Source organism: Erythrolamprus reginae, chromosome 10 (genome assembly GCF_031021105.1).
Source record: "Erythrolamprus reginae isolate rEryReg1 chromosome 10, rEryReg1.hap1, whole genome shotgun sequence".
NCBI lineage: Eukaryota > Metazoa > Chordata > Lepidosauria > Squamata > Dipsadidae > Erythrolamprus > Erythrolamprus reginae.
In genome coordinates this window covers 43915305-43940032 of record NC_091959.1, presented here as the reverse complement: position 1 = coordinate 43940032, position 24728 = coordinate 43915305, and the positions used below count along the sequence as shown (strand labels likewise).

The 24728-nt window shown below is 43.8% G+C and overlaps 1 protein-coding gene across 1 annotated transcript in view; it reads left to right on the top strand.

Annotated features, from left to right (window-relative positions):
* Positions 1-20447, top strand: part of RNFT2 (ring finger protein, transmembrane 2) — a 45862-nt gene extending 25415 nt beyond the window's left edge. Inside the window, exons 7-10 of the mRNA XM_070762941.1 lie at positions 2106-2255; positions 14863-14928; positions 18096-18197; positions 19052-20447. Of these exons, the coding sequence (XP_070619042.1) occupies positions 2106-2255; positions 14863-14928; positions 18096-18197; positions 19052-19186 (453 nt within the window). The 3' untranslated portion in view covers positions 19187-20447. The remainder of the gene's footprint in view (positions 1-2105; positions 2256-14862; positions 14929-18095; positions 18198-19051) is intronic.
* The last annotated feature ends 4281 nt before the right edge of the window (positions 20448-24728 follow it).

Genomic DNA, 24728 nt, shown 5'->3' with positions numbered 1-24728 from the left:
TATATGCTTATCCCAGGCATGTTTAAATTCAGTTACTGTGGATTGACCTGAAGGCATGCAGCCCTCCTTCAGTGGGTCGACCTCGGGGAAGGCACAGCGTACCGTAATAGCCACATCAGAATGAAATGACAGAGAAAGTTTTCTCGAAGAGACGACCTTGAATGCCTCAAGACATCTCATATTTATTGTATTTTCACAGTTCTGACATGTGGTACAGAACAACCAATTGCGAACGCCACATACATTTTAAACCAGCACCATATAAGGCAAACTTCTCTTGTGGCTTTCCTCTGGATAACGGAAGCTACATTCTTTGCCCTTTTCCTGGATTGGAATGAGAGTGAGGCATATATATATTTCCTTATATGGAAGTTCTATATGTTTTCTTTAAATGCTTTCCATACATGGTCATGATTCTGCAGAATGCTTGCTCAGCCTGGGCTGCCTTTCCATAGAGGAAGAATTAAGATTTTAATCAGCACATAATTTAGCTTAAAACATCACTCTCCAGTAATGTTTTATTTCCAAATTCCAGTGCTTATAAATCTATGATTACAACATTGACCAACCACGTCTGCTGGAAGTTTGTTCCAAGGATCTACTACTCTTTCAGTGAAATAATATTTTCTCACGGTGCTTTTGATCTTTCCCCCAACTAACTTCAGATTGTGCCCCCTTGTTCTTGGGTTCACTTTCCTATTAAAAACACTTCCCTCCTGAACCTTATTTAACCCTTTAACATATTTAAATGTTTCGATCATGTCCCCCCTTTCCCTTCTGTCCTCCAGACTACACAGATTGAGTTCATGAAGTCTTTCCTGATACGTTTTATGCTTAAGACCTTCCACCATTCTTGTAGCCCGTCTTTGGACCCGTTCAATTTTGTCAATATCTTTTTGTATGTGAGGTCTCCAGAACTGAACACAGTATTCCAAATGTGGTCTCACCAGCGCTCTATATAAGGGGATCACAATCTCCCTCTTCCTGCTTGTTATACCTCTAGCTATGCAGCCAAGCATCCTACTTGCTTTTCCTACTGCCCGACCACACTGCTCACCCATTTTGAGAATGAAGCTTATTAAAGATACGATGATAATACAGTTCTACAGAAGAATCATTGAGTCTGTCATCTGCACCTCTATAGCTGTCTGGTTTGGTTCTGCAACCCAACAAGACTGACACAGACTTCAGAGGAGAATCAGAACTGCAGAAAAAACAGTTGCTGCCAACCTGCCTTCCATTGAGGACCTGTATACTCAGCGGTAGGCAAAGTTGGCTCTTCTATGACTTGTGGATTTCAACTCCCAGAATTCCTGAGCCAATCATGCTAGCTCAGGAATTCTGGGAGTTGAAGTCCACATGTCATACAAGAGCCAACTTTGCCTACTCCTGTATATACTGCACGAGTCAAAAAGAGGGCTGTGAAAATATTTACTGACCCTTCGCATCCTGGACATAAACTGTTTCAACCCCTACCCTCAAAACGTCACTACAGAGCACTGCACACCAAGACAACTAGATACAAGAATATTTGTTTCCCAAACGCCATCACTCTGCTAAACAAATAATTCCCTCAACACTGTCAAATTATTTACTAAGTCTGCACTACTGTTACTACTAGTTTTTTCTCGTCATCCCTATCACCCATCTCCTCCCGCTTAGGACTGTATGACTGTGACTTGTTGTTTGTATCCTATGATTATATATTAATATTGATTGTTTCCTCATTGCTTATTTGTACCCTATGACAATCATTAAGTGTTGTACCTCATGATTGATGACAAATGTATCTTTTCTTTTATGTACACTGAGAGCTTATGTACCAAAGACAAATTCCTTGTGTGTCCAATCACACTTGGCCAATAAAGAATTCTATTCTTCTCTACTATATTCTAATTCTATTCTATTCTATTCCATTCCATTCCATATTCTATTCTACTCTACTGTACTCTACTCTACTCCACCCTACCCTACCCTACCGTACTCTACTCTACTCTACTCTACTCCACTCTACTCTATTGGATTCTCTTGGAAAAAGGAGAAGAATTGTATTTGGCCTCTTGAAATCTCCCAATTCCTCTTTTTTCCCTTTCTCTCTCTTGTAGGGGAAGTTCTATCTGGTCATTGAAGAAATAAGCCAGTTGTTCCGTTCCCTGGTCCCCATCCAGCTGTGGTATAAGTACATCATGGGAGATGATCCATCCAGCAGCTATTTCCTTGGGGGGAGCCTTCTCATCATGTACAGCCTCTGCAAAGTAAGTAGGAGCTCTCTGGAAATTCTCAATCATCCACGTCTTGGTTATCTCGGTTAAGTTGCTTTTTTTCAAAAGAGGCAACTGGATTTTTACCCAGATTTTTCTTTGAAGACTTTTCACTTCTCATATAAGAAGCTTCTTCGGTTCTCTATTGACCCTTCAGTGAGAAATGAAGAAGCAACTTGGATGAGAAATGAAAGATCTTCAAGGAAAAACAAAGTCCAGAATCCCCCCCCCCATGGATTGCCCCTGTGATTATGTAGACCGTATATGCGTGTGTGTGTGTTTTGTGTGTGTGTAGCTAACCACCAGATTGTAAGAACACAAGCGAGCCATCAGATGAGGAATCCCACACTCATTGATAGCCTGGGCTTACAATAGAACTGTTGAAGTCATGAGAAAAAGGAATTTTATTTATTTATTCATTCATTCATTCATTCATTCATTCATTCATTCATTCATTCATTCATTCATTTATTTATTTATTAGATTTGTATGCCGGCCCTCTCCGTAGACTCGGGGCGGCTAACAACAATAATGAAACAACACATAACAAATCTAATATTTAAAATAATTAAAAGACCCTTATTTTAAAAACCAAACATGCACACAAACATACCATGCATAAATTGTATAGGCGTAGGGGGAAGGGATTTATTCTTGTAAAGATACATGTAAATGTGAGCATTAGCATTGCCATTTTTATGACCTACATGGCATCAGACCAGAATATCTCCAGGATCGTCTTCTGTCGCACGAATCCCAGCAGCCGATAAGGTCCCACAGAGTTGGCCTTCTCCGGGTCCCGTCGACTAAACAATGTCGTCTGGCGGGCCCTAGGGAAAGAGCCTTCTCTGTGGCGGCCCCGGCCCTCTGGAACTAACTCCCCCTAGAGATCAGAACTGCCCCCACCCTCCTTGCCTTTCATAAATTGCTCAAGACCCACCTATATCGCCAGGCATGGGGGAATTGAGACATCTCCCTAGGGCTTATATAATTTATTTATGGTATGCTTATGTTGTATGATTTTTAAATGATGGTTTTAGATAAATTTTTAATATTAGATTTGTTACATTGTATACTGTTATTATTGTTGTGAGCCGCCCCGAGTCTTCGGAGAGCTGTGGCATACAAATCTAATAAATTATTATTAATTAATTATTATATTATACTGTATAATCAAAATCTAATTCTGCATATCAGCTATCTCTCATTTTCTGATCACCAGGATATGTTTGTGCTAAAATTGCACTGGGAGAGCTGACATTGTTTTCATATCCAGAGGAAATGTTTTTGTAGAGAAGAGTGTGGGAAGGAACATGCCTTTCGTGTTTAAACTTTGTACTCACATAATGACGCCGCCTTTGTGATTCAGTCCTTGTTCGTTGCAGTGTGCAGTTTAATGTTTCCAAATGTAAAATAATGCACTTGGGGAAAAGGAATCCTCAATCTGAGTATTGCATTGGCAGTTCTGTGTTAGCAAAAACTTCAGAAGAGAAGGATTTAGGGGTAGTGATTTCTGACAATCTCAAAATGGGTGAGCAGTGTGGTCGGGCAGTAGGAAAAGCAAGTAGGATGCTTGGCTGCATAGCTAGAGGTATAACAAGCAGGAAGAGGGAGATTGTGATCCCCTTATATAGAGCGCTGGTGAGGCCACATTTGGAATACTGTGTTCAGTTCTGGAGACCTCACCTACAAAAAGATATTGACAAAATTGAACAGGTCCAAAGACGGGCTACAAGAATGGTGGAAGGTCTTAAGCATAAAACCTATCAGGAAATACTGAATGAACTCAATCTGTATAGTTTGGAGGACAGAAGGAAAAGCGGGGACATGATCGAAACATTTAATATGTTAAAGGGTTAAATAAGGTTCAGGAGGGAAGTGTTTTTTAATAGGAAAGTGAACACAAGAACAAGGGGACAGAATCTGAAGTTAGTTGGGGGAAAGATCAAAAGCAACATGAGAAAATATTATTTTACTGAAAGAGTAGTAGATCCTTGGAACAAACTTCCAGCAGACGTGGTTGGTAAATCCACAGTAACTGAATTTAAAAAAGCCTGGGATAAACATATATCCATTGTAAGATAAAATACAGGAAATAGTATAAGGGCAGACTAGATGGACCATAAGGTCTTTTTCTGCTGTCAGTCTTCTATGTTTCTATGTTTCTAACTACTGTGGTAAAAATCCACCAAGTGACTCTGTTCATGAACGTCCTTTGCACAAAGCATCATCAATAAAGATGTTTGTTATTGTTCTTTTGGACTCCTGTGAAATCACTGGGTGGATTTTTACCACAGCTGTTCACACTGCAACAAACAAGGACACACATTCAATTTCACAGCTACTAAGATTGTCGGACGAGCAGGCTCAAAAACAGCCTGGGAAGGGATTGAAGCAGGGAAACAGTTCCCTCATCAGTCAACTGGAGGGATGATTTATCACCAGCCTACCAAGTGCTTAGAAGGTGAGAGCTGGCGAGCAAGCTACAGCCAATGACTTAAAAGCCAGCCATCAACACACCCCAATCAGTGTCAAAAACCCCCACATACAACAGGCACCATATAAATGCCACACAGAGAACAGCGAGATGGAACTGGAAAAGGTGCAAAAAAAGGGCAACAGGAATGATCAAGGAAGTGGAACACCCCCCTTATGAAACCAGGTTGCAACGCCTTGGTCTCTTCAGCCTTGAAAGACGGCGTTGAAGAGGTGACTTGATCGAAGTGTATAAAATCATGCACGGGATAGATAAGGTGGATAGAGAAAAATTATTTTCTCTATCACACAATACTAGGACGAGGAGGCACTCCCTAAAGCCAAATGAGGACGAATAGAAACATAGAAACATAGAAGACTGACGGCAGAAAAAGACCTCATGGTCCATCTAGTCTGCCCTTATACTATTTCCTGTATTTTATCTTACAATGGATATATGTTTATCCCAGGCATGTTTAAATTCAGTTACTGTGGATTTACCAACCACGTCTGATGGAAGTTTGTTCCAAGGATCTACTACTCTTTCAGTAAAATAATATTTTCTCATGTTGCCTTTGATCTTTCCCCCAACTAACTTCAGATTGTGTCCCCTTGTTCTTGTGTTCACTTTCCTATTAAAAACACTTCCCTCCTGGACCTTATTTAACCCTTTAACATATTTAAATGTTTCTATCATGTCCCCCCTTTTCCTTCTGTCCTCCAGACTATACAGATTGAGTTCATGAAGTCTTTCCTGATACGTTTTATGCTTAAGACCTTCCACCATTCTTGTAGCCCGTCTTTGGACCCGTTCAATTTTGTCAATAACTTTTTGTAGGTGAGGTCTCCAGAACTGAACACAGTACTCCAAATGGGGTCTCACATTTGAGGGAGATAAAGGGAGATATTTCTTCACCCACAGGGTCCTTGGTTTATGGAATTCACTTCCAGAAGAGGTCATGACAGCTGTCAGTCTGGATAGCTTCAAGGCAGTATGAGACAGATTCATGGATGCCAAGTGTATCGGTGGTGATTGAAAGGGATGTCCAAGTGCCGCCTCTATGTTGGTTGAGGCCGGCAGGATTCCCTTGAGTTACATTTGTTGGGGGTCAAGGGAAAGGGAGGGTTTTGCCTTCTTTTTCTGCTCAAGATCCCCATGGGCAATTGGTGGGCCACTGTGTGATACAGAATGCTGGACTCGATGGGCTTTGGCCCTTCTTATGTTCTTATGTTCTAAGATTCACTCTTCAAGCTTTATCAGAAGCCTTGATTTACAAGAATCAGCAGACAAAGCTTATCAAAGATCCAATTTGAATCCATCACCGGCATTGAGCTTTTGGACCCGTGCTGGAGTCCATCCTCAGGGAGTTTAAAGACATGGTCCATCTATTCTGCCCTTATACTATTTTCTGTATTTTATCTTAGGATGGATCTATGTTTATCCCAGGCCTGTTTAAATTCAGTTACTGTGGATTTATCTACCACGTCTGCTGGAAGTTTGTTCCAAGGATCTACTACTCTTTTAGTAAAATAATATTTTCTCCTGTTGCTTTTGATCTTTCCCCCAACTAACTTCAGATTATGTCCCCTTGTTCTTGTGTTCACTTTCCTATTAAAAACACATCCCTCCTGAACCTTATTTAACCCTTTAACATATTTAAATGTTTCGATCATGTCACCCCTTTTCCTTCTGTCCTCCAGACTATACAGACTGAGTTCATTAAGTCTTTCCTGATACGTTTTATGCTTAAGACCTTCCACCATTCTTGTAGCCCGTCTTTGGACCCGTTCAATTTTGTCAATATCTTTTTGTAGGTGAGGTCTCCAGAACTGAACACAGTATTCCAAATGGGGTCTCACCAGCATTCTATATAGCGGGATCATAATCTCCCTCTTCCTGCTTGTTATACCTCTAGCTATGCAGCCAAGCATCCTACTTGCTTTTCCTACCGCCCGACCACACTGCTCACCCATTTTGAGACTGTCAGAAATCACTACCCCTAAATCCTTTTCTTCTGAAGTATTTGCTACCACAGAACTGCCAATACAATACTCAGATTGAGGATTCCTTTTCCCCAAATGCATTATTTTACATTTGGAAACATTAAGTTTCTCTCTAGCAGTGCTATTGTCTACTTGATTTTTAAAAAATCCGTTCTTTGATTTATATACCACCTGCTCCAACCAATGGCCCAGCCTGTATTCCGCTGACATCCGGCTTGGACTTTCCCCTCTGCCCTTTTCGGTCCTTCACACCGATCCATCACCGAGATGGAGATCCTTTCCAGCCATCCAACTTCTACATTCTCCTCGTTATTAATTGCCAAACCGTAATGACAAGAGTGTGGAGATTGCGAACGTTTATATTTCAGCTGTCAACTCTCTCGATATGCAGCAAAAGAAATCCCCGAGACGTTGTTTTTTCCAAGAACATAGCTTTGCTGATCATTCTTCATAGGTGCAGAAGAAGCGAAACCAGATCTGAGGTTTTTGCGCGAAAAACAGCCTAGGTAAAAGTTGAGACTCTAGAAAGAGTGCAGAGAAGAGCAACAAAGATGATTAGGGGACTGGAGGCTCAAAAATACAAAGAACAGCTGCTGGAATTGGGATGTCTGGTTTGATGAAAAGAAGGACCAGAGGAAACACGATAGCAGTGTTTCAATATCTCAGGGGTTGCCACAAAGAAGAGGGAGTCAACCTATTCTCCAAAGCACCTGAGGTTAGAACAAGAAGCAATGGGTGGAAACTAAACAAGGAGAGAAGCCACTTAGAACTAAGGAGAAATTTCCTGACAGTGAGAACAATTAATCAATGAATCAGTTTGCCTCCAGAAGTTGTGAATGCTCCAACACTGGAAGTTTTTAAGAAGATGTTGGATAACCACTTGTCTGAAATCATGTGGGTTAGGCAAAATAGACTCTTCTATGACTTGTGGACTTCAACGCCCAGAATTCCTGTGACAGTCATGCTAGCACAGGAATTCTGGGAGCTGAAGTCCACAAGTCATAGAAGAGCCAACTTTGCCTACCCCTGGTGGAGGTTTTTCTGCCTAGCTAGAGGTTTGGACTAGAAGACCTCCAAGGTCCCTTCTAACTCTGTTATTCTATTCTGTTCTTTTCTATTCTATTATATAGTTCCTATTCTATTCTACTCTACCCTACTCTACCCTACCCTACCCTACCCTACACTACTCTACTCTACTCTATTTTCTATTATTTTCTTTTTTCTATTTCCTATCCTAACCTATCCACTGCCACCCACTGACTATTCTCCACCAATTGTATACAGCCAGTTTGTTTTGAGAACAGTCTGCACCTTCCAGGGTGGCGCAGCAGGTAGAGTGCTGTACTGCAGGCCACTGAAGCTGACTGTAGATCTGTAGGTCATCAGTTGAAATCTCATCGCCGGCTCAAGGTTGACACAACCTTCCATTCTTCCAAGGTGGGTCAAATGAGGACCCGGATTGTGGGGGCAATATGCTGGCTCTGTTAAAAAGTGCTATTGCTAACATGTTGTAAGCCGCCCTGAGTCTAAGGAGAAGGGCGGCGTAAAAATCAAATCAAATAAATAAATAAATACAGTGATACCTCATCTTACAAACGCCTCATCATAGAAACTTTTCGAGATACAAACCCGGGGTTTAAGATTTTTTTGCCTCTTCTTACAAACTATTTTCACCTTACAAACCCACCACCGCCGCTGGGATGCCCCGCCTCCGGACTCCCATTGCCAGCGAAGCACCTGTTTTTGCGCTGCTGGGTTTTCCCTGAGGATCCCCTCCATGGGAAACACCACCTCCGGACTTCCGTTGCCAGCAAAGCACTTGTTTTTGCGCTGCTGGGATTCCCCTGCAGCATCGCAAAAACACAGAAGTCCGGAGGTGGGGTTTCCTATGGAGGGGAACCTCAGGGAAATCCCAGCAGTGCAAAAACGGGTGCTTCGGCTGGCAAAAGGAGTGAATTTTGGGCTTGCACGTATTAATCACTTTTCCATTGATTCCTATGGGAAACATTGTTTCATCTTACAAACTTTTCACCTTAGGAACCTCATTCCGGAACCAATTAAGTTTGTAAGACAAGGTATCACTGTAAAGTATTTGACCTTGAGGTGTAGAAATTCTCGCAGACCAAAGACTGTGCCCTTAAATTCCCCAATTCCCTCCTAGCTCCCTGTACCTTCCAAATATCCCCCCACCCCAGTTTCTGTTGTCTGGTTGCAAGTAGAGATGCATGTTGCCAGCCATGACACAAGAATGACAAAAGCCATGCCTGCCTCTTCAAAAGCAGTTTATGGTCAACCTGGTTTTCCCAAGTGCCGATCAGAAACTGCCACTATCTGCCTAGAGGTGCCTTCCCAAAGTCAGACTCCATTAAACTTCACTGAATTGGTGTTTCTTGGTCTCAAGCACTGCAATTCTATTTACAGTGGTACCTCTACTTACGAACTTAATTCATTCCGTGACCAGGTTCTTAAGTAGAAAAGTTTGTAAGAGGAAGCAATTGTTCCCATAAGAATCAATGTAAAAGCAAATAATGTGTGCGATTGGGGAAACCACAGGGAGGGTGGAGGCCCTGTTTCCTTCCAGGAGATTCCTAGAGAGGCCCCACAGAGGCTTCTTCCTGCCTTTTCTGCCCCTGTTTCCTCCCAGGAGATTCCTAGAGAGGCCCCACAGAGGCTTCTCACATCCCTTTCTGGCCCTGTTTCCTCCCAGGAGATTCCTAGAGAGCCCCCACAGAGTATTATCCCCGCCTTTTCCGGCCCTGTTTCCTCCCAGGAGATTCCTAGAGAGGCCCCACAGAGGCTTCTCCCCACCCTTTTTTGGCCCTGTTTCCTCCCAGGACATTCCTAGAGAGGCCCCACTGAGGCTTCTCCCTGTCTTTTCCAGGGCTCGGGTTCTTCGAAACATAGAAACATGGAAGACTGACGGCAGAAAAAGACCTCATGGTCCATCTAGTCTGCCCTTATACTATTTCCTGTATTTTATCTTACAATGGATATATGTTTATCCCAGGCATGTTTAAATTCAGTTACTGTGGATTTACCAACCACGTCTGCTGGAAGTTTGTTCCAAGGATCTACTACTCTTTCAGTAAAATAATATTTTCTCATGTTGCTTTTGATCTTTCTCCCAACTAACCTCAGATTGTTCCCCCTTGTTCGTGTTCACTTTCCTATTAAAAACACTTCCCTCCTGAACCTTATTTAACCCTTTAACATATTTAAATGTTTTGATCATGTCCCCCCTTTTCCTTCTGTCCTCCAGACTATACAAATTGAGTTCATGAAGTCTTTCCTGATATGTTTTATGCTTAAGACCTTCCACCATTCTTGTAGCCCGTCTTTGGACCCGTTCAATTTTGTCAATATCTTTTTGTAGGTGAGATCTCCAGAACTGAACACAGTACTCCAAATGTGGTCTCACCAGCGTTCTATATAAGGGGATCACAATCTCCCTCTTCCTGCTTGTTATACCTCTAGCTATTCTTAAGTAGAAAATGGTTCTTGAGAAGAGGCAAAAAATCTTGAACACCTGGTTCTTATCTAGAAAAGTTTGTAAGTAGAGGCGTTTTTAGGTAGAGGTACCCCTGTATTCGCTTTACTCAGACCCACCTAAAGAAGCTGGTGGAATTGAGTGGAACGTGGCTTGCATCGAGATGAAATGCAACCTTCACTTAGCAATGGTGTGATAACAAGCCTGGCCATCCTATTAAGTGATCCATTCTTTGTGCCAAGCTATTTTGGAAAAGGAAGCACTTTCCCCCTCTTCATTTGTAGCTAAAATCATTCGTTGGCAGTCCCTCCGCAATCAACATTTAGGCTGTTTGGGTACCAACGTTAGGCACGAAACAGAGAAACATTGGTAGCAATAATAATATGTCATTGTGCATAACTTCTGTTGAAGCCCGAGATTCATGGGGGCCTGAAAGGCTGCCAAATTTATTCTCAGGAAGAAATTGACATGAGTATGCTCGCAGCGATCAGCTGGCTGGTGGGTTGGGATCTGCGAACACTTGTACAGTCATAAATGTGTTAAGTCTTTTAAGGTGCCATGGAGTGCTTGGCTGCTTCGTTAGTCGTCTGTGAATCCTTAATCCGCATAATTGCCTTACTGGAAATGCAGAAGAAAGAAAGAGAAGAGCTAGGGGCATTTTCAGCAATTCCAGATCTTATTTATTTTATTTTTATTATTATTTATTCGATTTTTTTAAATGCCACCCTTCTCCTTCGACTCAGGGTGCCTTACAACATGTTAGCAGTAGCACTTTTTAACAGAGCCAGCCTATTGCCCCCACAACTCAAAGTGTTGGTAATGACCTTTAAAGCCCTACATGGCATTGGGCCAGAATACACCCGGAACCGCCTACTACCGCACGAATCCCAGTGGCCGATAAGGTCCCACAGAGTTGGCCTTCTCCGGGTCCTGTCGACCAAACAATGTCGTTTGGCGGGCCCCAGGGGAAGAGCCTTCTCTGTGGCGGCCCCGGCCCTCTGGAATCAACTCCCCCCAGAGATTAGAACGGCCCCCAACCTCCTTGTCTTTCGCAAATTACTCAAGACCCACCTTTGTCGCCAGGCATGGGGGAGTTAGGATATTCCTTCCCCTAGGCCATTACAAGTTATGTATGGTATGTTTGTGTGTATGTTTGGTTTTTATAATAAGGGTTTTTAGTTGTATTATTAAATTGGATTGTTACATGTTGTTTTTTATCATTGTTGTTAGCCGCCCCAAGTCTGCGGAGAGGGGTGGCATACAAATCCAATAAATAATAATAATAATAATAATAATAATAATAATAATAATAATAATAATAAATAATCCAGGTCCTCACTTTACCCATCTCGGAAGGATGGAAGGTTGAGTCAACCTTGAGCCGGTGATGAGATTTGAACTGCTGATCTGCAGATCTAGCAGTCAGCTTTAGTGGCCTGCAATATTGCACTCTACCCACTGCACCATCTTGCTCATTGGTGGATTGGATTCAGGGTATTTTTGAGTCAGGCACTGTAGGAGAGGAGTGGCAGAACCTGGAGGTGAAGTCAAGAGAGGGATTAGCTGGAATCCCGATGTAACCACAAATGAACTCAGTCTAACCTCCCTTGAATTAGGCCTTGGTAAGGATGCTGCATTCAATTTTGATCGCCATGATGCAAAAAGGATATTGAGACGCTAGGAAAAATGCAGAGACCCTTTGACCCTTCTTTCAAGACAGGGAGCTGCTCTGTCTGAAATTTGGAGTTTGCTGTCTTCAAAAGAGTGGCCTTTGCCTTCAAATGCAGATGGACCGCTGAATATAATAATAATAATAATAATAATAATAATAATAATAATAATAATAATAATAATAATAATAATAATAATAATAATAATACAACAGACGATCCAAAGTGCAGACTCTGTAAAGAAACAGATGAAACAATCGATCACATACTCAGCTGCTGCAAAAAGATCGCACAGACTGACTACAAGCATAGACATGATGCTGTGGCACAGATGATCCACTGGAACTTGTGCCGGAACTACCATTTACCAGTGGCAAAGAACTGGTAGGATCATAAGCCCGAAAAAGTGGTCGAAAATGAGCAAGCAAAACTACTGTGGGACTTCCGACTTCAGACCGACCGAATTCTGAAACATAACACACCAGACATCCTGATTGTGGAGAAAAAGAAAGTATGGATCATCGACATCGCAATCCCAGGGGACAGCAGAATTGAGGAGAAGCAGCTAGAGAAATTAGTGAAATACAAATACAGTGATCCCTCGATTAGCACGGTCTCGATTAGTGCGAAACGCTACAACACGGTTTTTCAAAAAATATTAATTAAAAAATACTCCACGGTTTTTTTGCTATACCACCCGATGACGTCATACGTCATCACCAAGAGTCACTTCTCTGTCTCTTTCTCTTTCTTTCCTGTCATTCTCTGCTTCAATCATTTTCTCATTTCTCTTTTTTTTCTCCCCTTTTTTCTATCATTTCTCTCTCTCTTTCTTCCTCTCTAACACTCTCTTCCTCCCTCTCTCATCTCTTTCTTTCCTTCTCTCTCTTTCCTTCTCTCTCCCCCCCTCCACTTGCCCACGAGAAGAAAAAAAGCAACCTCTGCCGGGCAGCTCCCCTTGTGCCCCCGCTTTGTGCCTGCCTCTTGTCCCTCTCTTTTGGGGATTTTTTTTTCTTTTCTGTCTGAGTGCGTCTGTGTGAGCGCGAGAGAGGGAGTGCGTGTATGTGTGTGTGTGTCTGTTGCGGCTTGGGCTGGTCGGCCTCGGAGGCGGGAGAAGGCGAAGAGGTAGCAAGCGGGGAACCCGGCGGGGTGGATGGCGGCGTGTGTGTGTGTGGTGGCCGCCTTCAGCTTGGGGTCGCCGCCGGCGTGCTCGAAGGACGCGCCGCCGCCCGCCTTGGAGCCCTCGAAAGCCTCGTCGTCTTCTGTGCTCTGCTCGCCGCTGCTCTCCAAGCGGGGCGCAGCGGCTGGGAGCGCGCGCCTTTTCTCCCCTGCGTGGATCCTGGCTAGCCGTCACGCCTCTCTTGAAGATGGGGAGCCTGGCGACGCGCTGTTTTCCCCCACCGAGGACAATCGGGGTAAACTCTTTTGGTTGGGAACCAACCGGCCCGGTGCTCTTTTGGCTCTCTTGGGGTTTCCCCTTTGCCTGGGCAGCAGGAAGACCCAGGGAAGGTTCCTTTGGCTGCCCAACAGCTGATCTGCTCTGCAGCGCGGCAGCAGCGAGGAGCCGAAGATGGGGTTTCCCCTTTGCCTGGGCAACGGGGAAACTCCATCTTCGGCTCCTCGCTGCTTCCGCGCTGCGGAGCAGATCAGCTGTTGGGCGGCCAAAGGAACCTTCCCTGGGTCTTCCCCGCTGCCCACACGCAAACTCCACCATCTGCGCATGTGCGGCCATGGGGGGGGAAAAGGGTGCGCATGCGCAGATGGTGTTTTTACTTCCGCACCACTATAACACGGAAAATCGATTAGCGCGGGAGGTCTTGGAACGTAAGCCCCGCGCTAATCGAGGGATCACTGTATCTAAAAATCGAGCTGCAACGACTCTGGCATAAGCCAGTGAAAGTGGTCCCAGTGGTACTTGGCACGCTGGGCGCAGTGCCAAAGGATCTCAGCGGACATTTGAAAACCATCGGAATTGACAAAATCTCCATCTGTCAATTGCAAAAGGCCGCTTTACTGGGATCGGCAAACATAATTTGCTGCTACATCACTCAGTCCTAGGTGCTTGGGAAGTGCCCGACTGGTGATGAAATACGAAATCCAGCATAGTGATCTCGTTTGCTGTGTTGTATTGACATAATAATAATAATAATAATAATAATAATAATAATAATAATAATAATAATAATTTATTTGATTTGTATGCCGCCCCTCTCCGAAGACTCCTGATGGGTTTGTCCTCCTATGAGGGTCGTCCAGAAAGCAATGCACCACATTTTTTTTCTCAGCCTACAGTAATGGTATGGATGCAAAACTTTAGATATACATTATTTGAACTGTCAGGAGTGCATATGTAAATTTTGCATTTCTTCTGGCAGATTATTATTATTATTATTATTATTATTATTATTATTTAGTTATTAATTAAATTTATATGCTGCCCCTCTCTGAAGACTCTGCAGATAGCATAGCTGCAGCAGTGTATCGAGATGGCATCTGTAAGTGATGTACGTTACAAGCAGCATGTCATCATTGAATTTCTCACTACGGAGAAAGAAACTGTTGGGAACATTCACAAAGGTTTGGGTACAGTTTATGGAGAATCTGCAGTCGACAGAAGTACGGTTAGTCGCTGGGCACAGAGGGCGAGGCCATTAGAGGCGATTCGCACAGTGCAGAAATGGCTTCCTGACCAGAACCAGGAGTGGTACCGACAGGGCATACACGCCCTTGTGTCTCCCTGGAGGAAGGCCATAGAAGGGACAGAGATTACGTGGAAAAATAGCAAGTGTAGAAGAAACATCATTCTTTCTTGTGTGCAAGTTTTATTGTGTTCAATAAATAATTGTTGAAGGAAAAAAATGTGGTGCATTACTTTCTGGGCGACCCTCGTATGTTGTGCCATGCATTTCTTCTCTTCCTTTGCATCCTCCCATTCACCAGCTTTCTCCTCCCTCTTCCCTTCTAGTCTTTCGACATCTGTCGCCATGTGGGAAGCGTAACCCGGGCAGTCAAAGTTCTCTGTGCTTCTCAGGTGAGTTGGCAGCTGCTTCACCTTCCTTAAACTTTGAGGGAACTCTGCCTCTTTGGCAACTGTACAGAAAGTTGTTGTTGTGTTAATGGAGAGGTTGGCTTGGAAAACTCACTTCCCCCCCTCCTCCTATATTTCTTTGGGGAGTTTGAGGCAGTGCACTTACCCACAGACAGCAAGGAAGAGATGAAGGTGGAACGCATTGCCAGCTGTTCTGAATTGTTTCCGATGACACAAAAGAGGGATGGGTAGGTTCGAAGGCATCCCAATGGCTGCTAATGTTACGACTCTTGGCTCCTTCCTGAAATGAAGGAAATGTCTTCAAAATTCATTTTTTTGGGGTGGGGGAGAAGAATAGAAGCAACACACTGCTTCTGCCTTCCAATCCCCTTCTTCTTCTCTCTACTGATTTTATTTCTGCCTCCCTCTAAAAAATGTTGCCCCCTTTTTCTGCTTGCTGGCCCATATTTTTAGCCGGCATATCCAGATTTCAGACTTATTCTCTGAGCTTTTTGAAATATATGTACAGTGGTACCTCATCTTACGAACGCCTCTTCTAACAAACTTTTCAAGATACGAACCCGGTGTTTAAGATTTTTTTGCCTCTTCTTCCGAACTATTTTCACCTTACAAACCCAAGCAGCTGCTGCTGGGATGAAGGGGTTTCTTTTTTCCCCCTTTTTTGAAGAAAGAAAAGGGAGGGGCTGCTTGGAGTAGGAAAGATTTTGCAGAGAACAACGTGCTTGCAGAGGCACTGAAACGGTGTCTTTGAAAGAAAGAAAAGGGAGGGGCGGCTTGGAGTAGGAAAGATTTTGCAGAGAACAACGTGCTTGCAGAGGCACTGAAACGGTGTCTTTGAAAGAAAGAAAAGGGAGGGGCGGCTTGAAGAAGGAAAGATTTTGCAGAGAACAACGTGCTTGCAAAGGCACTGAAAGGGTGTCTTTTGAAGAAAGAAAAGGGAGGGGCGCCCCCCTTGCCTTTCTTCCTTCCCACTCACCCTTTAGCCTAGCCTTGCTTCTTCCACCCGCCCCCTTTAGCTGCTCCTCTCTGCCCTCTGTTCGCCTCCCTTCTAAAGTTTGGGATTTTCCTGAAGGATTTGCACCCATTATTTGCTTTTACATTGATTCCTATGGGAAACATTGTTTCATCTCAAGAACTTTTCACCTTTCCAACCTCCTCCTGGAACCAATTAAGTTTGTATGATGAGGTACCACTGTATATTCCATACACCAGGGTGATTCGACACAAAAATATGTAACCCTTCCCTAGTGCAGAGCTGAATGGATTGGATACTGTAGCCTAGAGGATAATTCTCTGTCTTACAAGGCAAAGGTTGCAGGTTCAAGTCTCAGTGGGTATGGCTAGCTGATGAGGCCAAAATAAGGCCGAAATAGATCTATCCTAGTCTCCCTTAATTTTCAAATTCAGCAAAAAACAAAACAAAAAAAACATGTGACACACACACACACACACACATATATATATGTCACATATTTTTTTGCTGAATTTGAAAATTAAGGGAGACTAGGATAGATCTACTTCAGCCTTATTTTGGCCTCATCAGCTAGCCATACCCAATGGGACTTGAACCTGCAACCTTTGCCTGGTAAGGCAGAGAATTATCCTCTAGGCTACAGTATCCAATCCCTTCAGCTCTGCAGCAGGGAAGGGTTACATATTTTTGTGTCGAATCACAGTATATATATATATTAATCTAATCTTTATTAACAACAAAGAGGGGAGGGGTACATAAAGTACATCTTAGGATCTTGACAAACTTTGAACAATGGGTGCAAGTTAACAAAATGAAATTCAATGGTGAAAACAGTCGGGTTCTACATTTAGGCAAGAAAAACAAAATGCACAGGTACAATATATATGATACTTGGCTCAGCAGTAGTAACTGTGAGAGGGATCTTGGAGTCCTAGTGGACAACCATTTAAATAGAGCCAGCCGTGTGCAGCAGCTGCCAAAAAAGCCAACACAGTTCTAGGCTGCATTCACAGAGGGATAGAATCAAGATCATGTGAAGTGTTAATTATCACTTTATAAGGTCTTGGTAAGTGTTCTGCCGGGCTCTCTGGTAGAAGCCTCCTGAAAATTCACGGGTACAAATTTCAGACACACACACACGTTTGAAAATCCAAAACAATGTCCTTTATCACAACATTCAAAAGAAACAAAGCGCCCTTTTTGTATTGCAAAGAGCACTCTTCCCCAAAACAACCTTGTCGGCTCTACAAGTCCCTTAATCAGTCCTTAAGTACTTAGCTAGTAGCTGTGAAGAAACGTCACAGCCCTCCTTCACACACACACACAGCCCTCCTTCACACACACACACACTTTACTCTGCTTTGGTGTCAAAGGTGTGAAAAATCCACAAACAAAGTTCAGACCCAGCGAGGCACGATCCTGAAGAACTGCGATCAGATAATCTTCCACAAGGGCCAAACTAGCACACTGCTATTTATAGCAGCAGCTCTAATTACTGGAGCCCCACCCAAACACAGGTGGCCTCTCTTATCTCCTGTAATAGTTCCTCAATTGGTCTCTTCGATGCATAAGTCTGCGCCTGCGTGGGTCTAACACTTCGTCATCCAAATCGACCGAAGATAATGGTGATTGGCTTCCTGGGCTGTGTGCCAAGGCCCCCTCTTCCTTCTTCTTCGTCCAAGGAAACTGCACTCGCTGACTCTGCCAGCAACAAAACAGGCCACCCTTGAAATTCAGGATTCAATTTTGGTCACCATAATGCAAAAAGGAGGTTGAGACTTTAGAAAGAGTGCAGAGAAGAGCGACAAAGATGATGAGGGAACTGGAGGCGAAAACATAGGAAGAACGGTTGCAGGAACTGGGCAGGGCTAGTTTGATGAAAAGAAGGACCAGTGGGGACATGATAGCAGTCTTCCACTATCTCAGGGGTTGCCCCAAAGAAGAGGGAGTCAAGCTATTCTCCAAAGCACCTGAGGGTAGAACAATAAGCAATGGGTGGAAACTAAACAAGGAGAGAAGCAACTTAGAACTAAGGAGTAATTTCCTGACAGTCAGAACAATTAACCAGTGGAACAGCTTGCCTCCAGAAGTAGAACCTGACTTTTTTCAACCTTGAATTTCATTTGACTTCCTCCAGCAACTTCTCCCCTTAACTCTGAGCTTCTCCTTTCAACAGAGCTACGGAGTCCGTGCGAGCAACCAGCAGTGCAGCGAGGCGGGCGACATCTGTGCCATCTGCCAGGCTGAGTTTAGAGAAGCGGTGATGCTCTTATGCCAGGTAACTCAAAGGGGTTGGTGGTTTCTGGAGGAGCTCAAGACCAATGGAGACCAACGAAACGCCAATTGCTATAGGTGTATAGTCATGGGGAAGGAGCATGCAGCAGGTTAATTGAGGAGGGGAGACATGACCTTGGCCTTATTGATAAATGTGGTTGGTGATAGCAATAGCAATAGCCATAGCAGTGCTGTACAGCCCTCTCTCAGTGGTTTACTATCCCTATCCCTGTTCCTATTTATATTCTGTTATGACTCCATTCCATTTCATTCCATATATTCTCTTCTCTTCTCTTTTCTCCTCTTCTCCCCTCTCTCCTATAATCTCTCTTCTCTTCTCCTCTCTCCTTTCCTTTCCTCTCCCCTCCCATTCTTTTCCCTCCTCTTCTCCCTTCCCTCTCTCCTATAATCTCTCTCCTCTCTCCTCCTCTCCTATAACCTCTCTTCTCTTCTCCTCTCCTCTCCCATCCCATTCTCTCCCCTCCTCTTCTCCCCTCTCTCCTATAATCTCTCTTCTCTTCTCTTTCCTCTTCTCTCCTCTCCCCTCCCCTCCCATTCTTTTCCCTCTTCTCCCTTCCCTCTCTCCTATAATCTCTCTCCTCTCTTCTCCTCTCCTATAACCTCTCTCTCCTCTCCTCTTCATCTCTTCTTCTCTCCTCTCTCCTTCTCTTCATTTCATCTCATCTTTTTTGTTCTCCTCTCCCTTTCTCTTCTCTTCTCTCTCTTCTCTTCTCCTCTCCCATCTCCTTCTCTTCATTTCATCTCTTCTTTTCTTCTTTCCTATCTCCTCCCCTTCTTCTCTTCTCTCCTCTCCCCTCCCCTTCCATTCCTATCCACCTGTTCCTTTTATCTTTACAGCACGTTTTCTGCGAAGAATGCCTCTGCCTCTGGTTTGACCGGGAGAAGATGTGTCCACTCTGCCGTTCTGTCGCTGTGGAAACCCTGCGCTGTTGGAAGGACGGTGCCACCTCTGCTCATTTCCAAGTATATTAACTTGCAGGGCACCCCAAAATGCCAAGAAGAAAAAGACACCTTAGTTGAGGAAGGGTAAGATGGGGGCATCCTTCAGAATATCTCCGTGGAGTCACTGTAAGTCCCCCCCCTTGTCCTTTGCATAAGGCAAGTTGCCAAGGTCCTCATCTTTCTGGAGCATCAGTAACTGGCAGAAACTTGAACGTTGACTTCCTTTTGTTCCTTCCTTGCTTGTCGGACTGCTTTGCTCCAAAACCGTTGGGTACTTAATTGAGATCCTGAGCTGTTCTGTCACCAGGAGCCCCTGGGGGTGCAGTGGCCAAAGCCAGGTGGGCTTCAAAAATTTTAACAAGGAGTTTTCTGCCCGGTTGCTGAATGGGTGTGGCCTAGTCAGCCTCCTGCACCATGGCGGGAGGCTGTTTTTGCCTTGCCTGGCCTCTGGAGGCTTTCTGTGAGCCTCTGGGAGGATAAAAATGCCCTTCTCAGGCTCCAGAGGCCCTCTAGAGGCTGGAAACGGGACCATTTTCAGACCTCCCCGAACTTCCAGTAGGCCCGTTTTTCTCCCTCTTTGAGCCTCTGTGCGCGCCCCACATTTACCCACATCCAAAAGGGACCGCATGGGGACCCCTGGGAAGGGTGGGCTTGGTGGGGCCAGCCAGGAGTGGAATTTGGGGGTTCTCCGAACTGCAGAGAATCTTAGCTAGAGGTTCTCCTGAACATCTGAGAATCCCCACCAGCCCACCTCTGGTTAAAGTTCAGTATTGCAGCCTAACTCTGCCCACAGTCTGGAGTTTAATCCTGACAGGTTCAAACGTCCCTCAAGCCTTTCCCACCTTCGGAGGTCAGTAAACTGTGGATGCAGGTTGTTGGGGGCAATATGTTGACGTTGTAAGCCACCCAGAGAGTATTGCAAAGCACAATGGGGGCGCTATATCAGCATGAATGCTATTGATGTCTCTTATGTACCCTGTTTCCCCCCCAAATAAGACACCCCCTGATAATAAGCCCAATCGGGCTTTTGAGTGCCTGGCAATAAGGCCCAGCGCTTATTTCAGGGTTTTTAAAAAAATGTAAGACAGGGTCTTATTTTCGGAGAAACAGGATACAGGGATTGGGTGGGAGAATTAGAAAGGCAATTAACACAGAGAAACTCATAATGTAATTAGAGAAAACTCATAATGACAAGGTGTCAAATTGGACCAGTTTCTTTTTTCTTTTTTAATTTTATTAGAAAAAATTATTTATATACATATATACAAAAGATAAAAAACATTTTAAAACATTGGATGCTTGTGTAGCAAATCTGTTTTCCATTTCTTATTGTGCTCCCAACCTATTACATAGCTATTTTTAACATATAGATCTTATACATCGGTCTTATTTCCGTATCTATTTTTCCTTAACCCTTTATCACCAAGAAATATCTTTTATTTTCTTCTTTTATATATTCTATTGTACATTTGTTATGTTTTCCTTTATTCCAATCAACAATAGAACTTGCCCCAACAGTCAAAGTACAGTGATACCTTGTCTTACAAACTTAATTGGTTCTGGGACGAGGTTTTTAAGGTGAAAAGTTTGTAAGACGAAACAATGGATTTCCCTGAGGCTCCCCTCGCTGGGAAACCCCACCTTCGGACTTCCGTTGCCAGTGAAGCGCCCATTTTTTGCGCTGCAGGGATTCCCCTGCAGCATCACAAGAACACGGAAGTCCGGAGGTGGGGTTTCCCATGGAGGGGAGCCTCAGGGAAATCCCAGTAGTGTAAAAACGGGTGCTTTGCTGGCAATGGAAGTCCAGAGGTGGGGCATCCCAGCGGCGGTGGTGGGTTTGTAAGGTGAAAATAGTTTGTAAGAAGAAGCAAAAAAATCTTAAACCTCGGGTTTGTATCTCGAAAAGTTTGTATGACGAGGCGTTTGTAAGATGAGGTATCACTGTATTCCAAATCTTCTTTAGTTTTTAATTCCATTGTTAACTTATCCATCTCTGTGCACATCATTATTTTCTCTATTACATCTTCGTCAGTGGGTCCGTTTTCATTTTTCAAATATTGCACAAATACACTGCTCAAAAAAATAAAGGGAGCACTCAAAGAACACATCCTAGACAGGAAGGAATGAAATATTCTCATTGAATACTTTGTTCTGTACAAAGTTAAATGTGCACAACAGCAGGTGAAATTGATTGTCAATCAGTGTTGCTTCCTAAGTGGACAGTTTGATTTCACAGAAGTTTTATTGACTTGTAGTTATATTGTGTTGTTTAAGTGTTCCCTTTATTTTTTTTGAGCAGTGTATAAGCAGTTCATCTTACATTTCTGCAGGCGTGCTGTTTTATTCTAATAAGAAGCAAATAATAATACAGTGATACCTTGTCTTACAAACTTAATTGGTTCTGGGACGAGGTTCTTAAGGTGAAAAGTTTGTAAGACGAAACAATGTTTCCCATAGGAATCAATGGAAAAGCGATTAATGCGTGCAAGCCCAAAATTCACCCCTTTTGCCAGCCGAAGCACCCATTTTTGCGCTGCTGGGATTGCCCTGAGGCTCCCCTCCATGGGAAACCCCACCTCTGGACTTCTGTGTTTTTGCAATGCTGAAGGGGAATCCCAGCAGGGAAATCCCAGCATCGCAAAAACACTGAAGTCCTCGAAACCCCACCTCTGGACCTGTGTTTTTGCGATGCTGGGATTCCTGAGGCTCCCCTCACTGGGAAACCCCACCTCTGGACGTCTGTTGCAACATCACAAAAACACGGAACACGGAAGTCCGGAGGTGGGGTTTCCCATGGAGGGGAGCCTCAGGGGAATCCCAGCAGCGCAAAAATGGGTGCTTCACTGGCAATGGGAGTCCGGATGCGGGGCATCCCAGCGGCGGCGGTGGGTTTGTAAGATGAAAATAGTTTGTAAGAAGAGGCAAAAAAATCTTAAACCCCGGGTTTGTATCTCAAAAAGTTTGTATGACGAGGCGTTTGTAAGACGAGGTATCACTGTAATCATAATCAAGCACCTTCAAGAGCTGTCAGGACTGTCCTTGCACCTAACAACTGGCACAATGTCCAGTTAAGCTTCAGTATTGTTTTTCCAAAATATAGTTTCTTGCATTTGCTCTCTCCTGCTGGTTAAACTTCTTCTCTTAAATCCATACTTAGAATATGGCAAACAAACATTGAATCTTTAAGTAATTTTATTTTTTTTAAAAAAACTACTTTTAATGGGAAGCAGTGGAAGTGATGTGCCGGTGCCTGGAGGCTGTTGGGGCCTGGATGGGTGTCAACAAACTCAAACTCAACCCAGACAAGACGGAGTGGCTGTGGGTCTTGCCTCCCCAGGACAATTCCATCTGTCCGTCCATCACCCTGGGGGGGGATTATTGACCCCCTCAGAGAGGGTACACAACTTGGGCGTCCTCCTTGATCCACAGCTGACATTGGAACATCATCTTTCGGCTGTGGCGAGGAGGGCGTTTGCCCAGGTTCGCCTGGTGCACCAGTTGCGGCCCTATTTGGGCAGGGAGTCATTGCTCACAGTCGCTCATGCCCTCATCACCTCGAGGTTCGATTACTGCAACGCTCTCTACATGGGGCCACCTTTGAAAAGCGTTCGGAAACTTCAGATCATGCAGAACGCAGCCGTGAGAGCCATCGTGGGGCTTCCAAGATTCGCCCACGTTTCTTGAACACTCAATGGCTTGCATTGGCTGACGATCAGTTTCCGGTCACAATTCAAAGAGTTGGTCATGACCTTTAAAGCCCTACATGGCATGGGACCAGATTACCTCCGGAACCGCCTGCTACCGCACAAATCCCAGCAACTGATAAGGTCCCACAGTGTTGGCCTTCTCAGGGTCCCATCGACTAAACAATGTCATTTGGTGGGCCCCAGGGAAAGAGCCTTCTCTGTGGTGGCCCTGGCCCTCTGGAACCAACTCCCCCCGGAGATTAGAACTGCCCCCACCCTCCCTGTCTTTCGTAAACTACTCAAGACTCATTTATGCCGCCAGGCATGGGGGAGTTAAGATATTCCTTCCCCCTAGGCCATTACAAGTTATGCATGGTATGTTTATGTGTATGTTTGGTTTTATTATAAGGGTTTTTAGTTGTTTTATTAATTGGATTTCTACATGCTGTTTTTATCATTGTTCTTAGCCACCCCGAGTCTGCGGAGAGGGGCGGCATACAAATCCAATAAATAATAATAATAATAATTTCTACAGCCATGAAAGTGATGATGATGATGATGATGATAACGACCACCGAAGTTGTTACGATTCACCCTAGTTTAGCTTGCAAGACTGATATCAAAAACTGGTTTGGTGCGTGTGTAATGAATGAATTCAGTATGGACTGACATCTAATTTCATAGAAATAGAAGCAGAGAGCTTCCAATTCACTACCAAAAAATGATTCATTTGTACAAATCCCATCTTTGTATTTCAGTATTTTAATCATATTTCGGCTTGTATTTCGGCATTTTAAGCAAGAGGTGCTGCCATTGCTAGAAACTAAATATTCTGAGGAATTAATGACACAGAATCAAAGATCAACACCAGGAATCCTTCTTATGGTTGTTATTATTTATTTTTTTAATAAAGTCAATATAAATATGTACAAAGTCTCCAGCATAGCAAATTCCTTTTACAAAAGGCTGAGGAAAAAAGCCCTTTCGAAGCAGAGATGAAATTACAAACAACGGATTCATCTCGCCCGCAATAGATACCTCGATGAGATTCGAAGTGGGTTCCAAACTTGGTTTAGTGTTTTTCACATCTCGGAAAGATCCTACTGCTTTTTAAATCTCGGGTTGGGGTTGTTGCTGGGGTTTTGGTTTTTTTTGGCAGCCGTTATCAATTCCACACTTTCTTATCTCTGGTATAGAAACCATTTCTAGGTTAAGGAATTTTGGAAAACTGATCTATACATTCTTGGAGCCCAGAATTAACTCCCAATTCCCAGCATATTTATTTGAAATATTTAGGCCTCGCTTGTTCAGCATGTATTCCAGCTAACTCTTAACTTTGAGAGAAAACCATCCTCATGTCACAGCATTAAAAAGTAGAATGGAATGACTCTGACTGTGAAATGGCCTTATTTCATATGTAATGAAATACCCATAGAAGAAAATATTTGTAGCCCAGGTTTGAAATATGGGGTCTTTGATAACTCTCTGAGCTTGGTTGTTTTCTTAAGACATTTCATTATCCAACTAGGTAACTGGAAGTTTTTAAGAAAATGTTGGATAATCATCCGTCTGAAGTAGTGTAGCGTTTCCTGTCTAAGCAGGGGGTTGGACTAGAAGACCTCTGAGGTCCCTTCCAACTCTGTTGTTACTATTGTTATTACTATTTTACCATGCAAGGAAGAAAAACTGGTGCACCAGTTGCGGCCCTATTTGGACCGGGACTCACTGCTCACGGTCACTCACGCCCTCATCACCTCGAGGTTCGACTACTGTAATGCTCTCTACATGGGGCTACCTTTGAAGAGTGTTCGGAAACTTCAGATCGTGCAGAATGCAGCTGCGAGAGCAATCATGGGCTTCCCAAGGCATGCCCATGTTACACCAAC